The sequence below is a fragment of the Parus major genome, chromosome 26 (assembly GCF_001522545.3).
Source record: "Parus major isolate Abel chromosome 26, Parus_major1.1, whole genome shotgun sequence".
Lineage (NCBI taxonomy): Eukaryota > Metazoa > Chordata > Aves > Passeriformes > Paridae > Parus > Parus major.
In genome coordinates this window covers 5,939,775-5,942,586 of record NC_031795.1, presented here as the reverse complement: position 1 = coordinate 5,942,586, position 2,812 = coordinate 5,939,775, and the positions used below count along the sequence as shown (strand labels likewise).

Sequence of the window (2,812 nt, the reverse complement as noted above, 5' to 3'; positions counted from 1 at the left end):
GGATCAGGGATGTCTCCAGGATGACTCCAGGATGACTCCAGGATGGCTCTGGGGACAGGAGAGGAGCTGCTGGCGTGGGCACAGCCCCTGAGCAGGGACAGGGAGCTCTGGCAGCTGCTCAGGGAGCTCCTCCCCAGGGAGCAGCACTGAACCCTTCCTGCTTCCCAGCCTTTCCCTGGGAGCCAGCCGGGGGATCTGCCTTGGCAGACAGCAGGCAGTTTGGCAGGGATTAGGGATCTCTCCACGTAGGAGCAGGTGCAATAGGATTACGTGGGGCTCTTCATTCAGGCACGGAGTGCTGGCAGTGCCATAAATAGCACCGGGACCTTAAGCTGGTGCTTCCCCTCCAAGGCAGGGCTCTCACAGGCAGGTGCACTCACCCGGGCAGGGAGGAGGTTCTGCAGAGCTCCAGGTGCCCCAGAGGATGAGCAGGACCTGTGGGACAGCCGGTCCCAGGGCAGGAGCAGAGCTCAGCACGCCCTGGCTCGGGACCTGCCCGTCACTGAGGTGACTCCAGGGCTCCAGAGCCCAGCCAGGCTTGCTCATCTTGAAGGCATCTGCATGACTTGGCAATCAGGTTGCCAGGGCAGCTCCAGCCTCCCCTCCACGCCCCGAATTCATGACTTTAGTGCTCCTGCTGGGTGGGTGCAGAGGCATCAGCACAGTCGTGCGTGTACTTGTCTCTTCCAATGTGAAAATGGCCAGGAGCAAGCAGCACACACGTGTGAAAACAGCAGCTTCTGAACGATCCAAGTCCAGAGCAGGGCTGCACAAACCTCACTGAAATGGCTGTGGTGGTGTTAAATCTGCTTTTCAGGAGCCAAAACCCCATCTTTATATGCCCTGGGGAAAAATGGACTGAAGTTTCCTTGGGGCAGCAACTGCTGAAACAACACCTGTGTGCTGAGGTCCAGCCTTTCAGGCATTTGGCATCAGCCCTGCAGAAATGGGTGACAAAAAGAGGTGGTGAACGTGCAGGGATGTGGTGATTCCCCTGACAGGCCTTAAGGAGATTTCTAAACAATTAGCAGGCATTCCCCTTCCAGTAGATTTAGGATCTAGTGAACAGAAATAGCACCAAGTACGTCACGGAAAGTAGGAAACCTCTTTACAAGGTTAAAAATAAGCAAACAGCAAAGCACTTCTTTAAGACAGGCAGGAGTGGAGTGGCTAATTGCTGAGGGAAGAGCCAGTTTCCATTTGCACAGAGGTGTCGTCAATGAAAACAAGATAACTGAGTCATGCTTAGGTAACAGCAGCAGAAATATCTCTGCAGTCAAGCACAGCCCTGGGTCACCCGTGTGTGGCTTGGGGCTCGTGTCCTTCCCCCTCCTCAGCAGAGGGTTCTTGCAAATGCTCAGGCCAAACGAGCTCTTTCCCTGGTCCTTGTGCCCAGCCTGGGGCCTCCACATTTCTGGGGGGAAAATCCACTTGGAATTGGGCTGGGAGCGATTCCCAGAGCAGGAGGAGGCGCAGGGAGGGGTGGGGTCCCTGCAGGGGGACCCAGAGCTGCTGAGCTGGTGCTCCAAAGGTGCTCCAAAGGACAGTGGCAGGTTCTGCCAGCACTGCTACGTCCTCTCAGATTGTGCTGAAGCGTTTTCAAGGCAGGTTTGCCACGGCTGTGGCTGGTGACAGCTTTGCCAGGAGCGTGTGCTGCTGGCATTTATCACTGCTGGAACTGGGAGTCAAGAGAGAATCAAATCCTTTGTGTCTCATCATTCCCATTCTCTCAGCATCTGTTTAAAGTCGCTTCCATATTCCCAGACATTGTTTGAATTTAAATTCCCTTTCACTTTAAGCAGCACCACCTCAGATTTTTGGCTAAGGATGTGTAAACCCCTGGCTCCTCAGCACCTGCAGTGCCCTGGCTGCCCTTGCAGAGCTTCCCTGGCTGTCCTGGGGTGGGATGGTGGGAATCACCACGTCTTTCTCTGGATCCTCTGCTCCACAGGTGGCTAAAACACCAGAACCCCCTGGCAAAGACCACACGAGAACCAAGGGAATGGAGAAGGCCAAAGCGATGCCAGAGATGACCAACCCCCCTCCCAGGTCGAGGAACCGGCCGCCTCCAGCCCCTCCTCTGGGCTCTCGCTTCATCCCAGTCATTGTCCACGCTGGGGACCGTCCCCTCAGCTCCCTGGACTTCGTGTTCTACCAGCCCCAGTGGTCCAACTCTCTGGCCCCGTTCTGCACCTCGCAGAAACCTTTCTGTGGCTTCCGCTTCCAGGAGAGCGCCAGCCACGGCCGGCGGCGCCTCGGCGTGGAGAGCACAGACCCCATCAAGTGGAGATCCTTCCACGGCCCCAAACCGTAGCTGAGAGCAGCCCAGGCCAGGAAATAAAGCCCAGTAAAATCGGCAGCTGCGCGTCCCAGCAGAGAATCAGCCCCGGCCAGGGCGGGCAGCAGGCTGGGGATGGGTGGGGAGGCTCTGCCACCGCTCCCCAGTAAAATCTGCAGGGTGGGTTTTGCTCTGGACACCCTGCCCCTCTCCTCCTGTGGTTTGCACCCGTGGCCTGGGTGTCACAGCACAGGGCACGGAGCGAGGGCCACCCAGCCCAGCTCGCCTGGCTCAGCACAGCCCGGGCTGAGCTCACTGAAACTTCACCTGGCACACCAGGGGCCCGGTGGCCAGCACAGAATTAGCACATCCAATTAGTGCTTAATTCCTTTTCCCTAAGTGTTTTACGATTGTGTAATGCTGCTTTTTTTAGCAGAATTATTCCAAATTTACTGTGGTGCAGAGGCAGCACTGGGCTCTATGACTTGTTAGATAACTGAGGTTGTTAGATATAAAATGTGTGTTATGGATAAA

General features: G+C 56.3%; 1 protein-coding gene across 1 annotated transcript; it reads left to right on the top strand.

Moving 5' to 3' along the window:
- The first annotated feature begins 1,961 nt into the window (after positions 1-1,961).
- Positions 1,962-2,355, top strand: LOC117245529 (uncharacterized protein 114841037). Its single transcript, XM_033519865.1, has one exon. The coding sequence runs from the start codon at positions 2,003-2,005 to the stop codon at positions 2,312-2,314; it is 312 nt and encodes a 103-aa protein (XP_033375756.1). The 5' UTR covers positions 1,962-2,002; the 3' UTR covers positions 2,315-2,355.
- The last annotated feature ends 457 nt before the right edge of the window (positions 2,356-2,812 follow it).

What these genes read in the sequence shown, in the direction of transcription:
- LOC117245529 (XM_033519865.1), top strand. Translation starts at nt 2,003, where the DNA reads ATGGAGAAGGCCAAAGCGATGCCAGAGATGACCAACCCCCCTCCCAGG.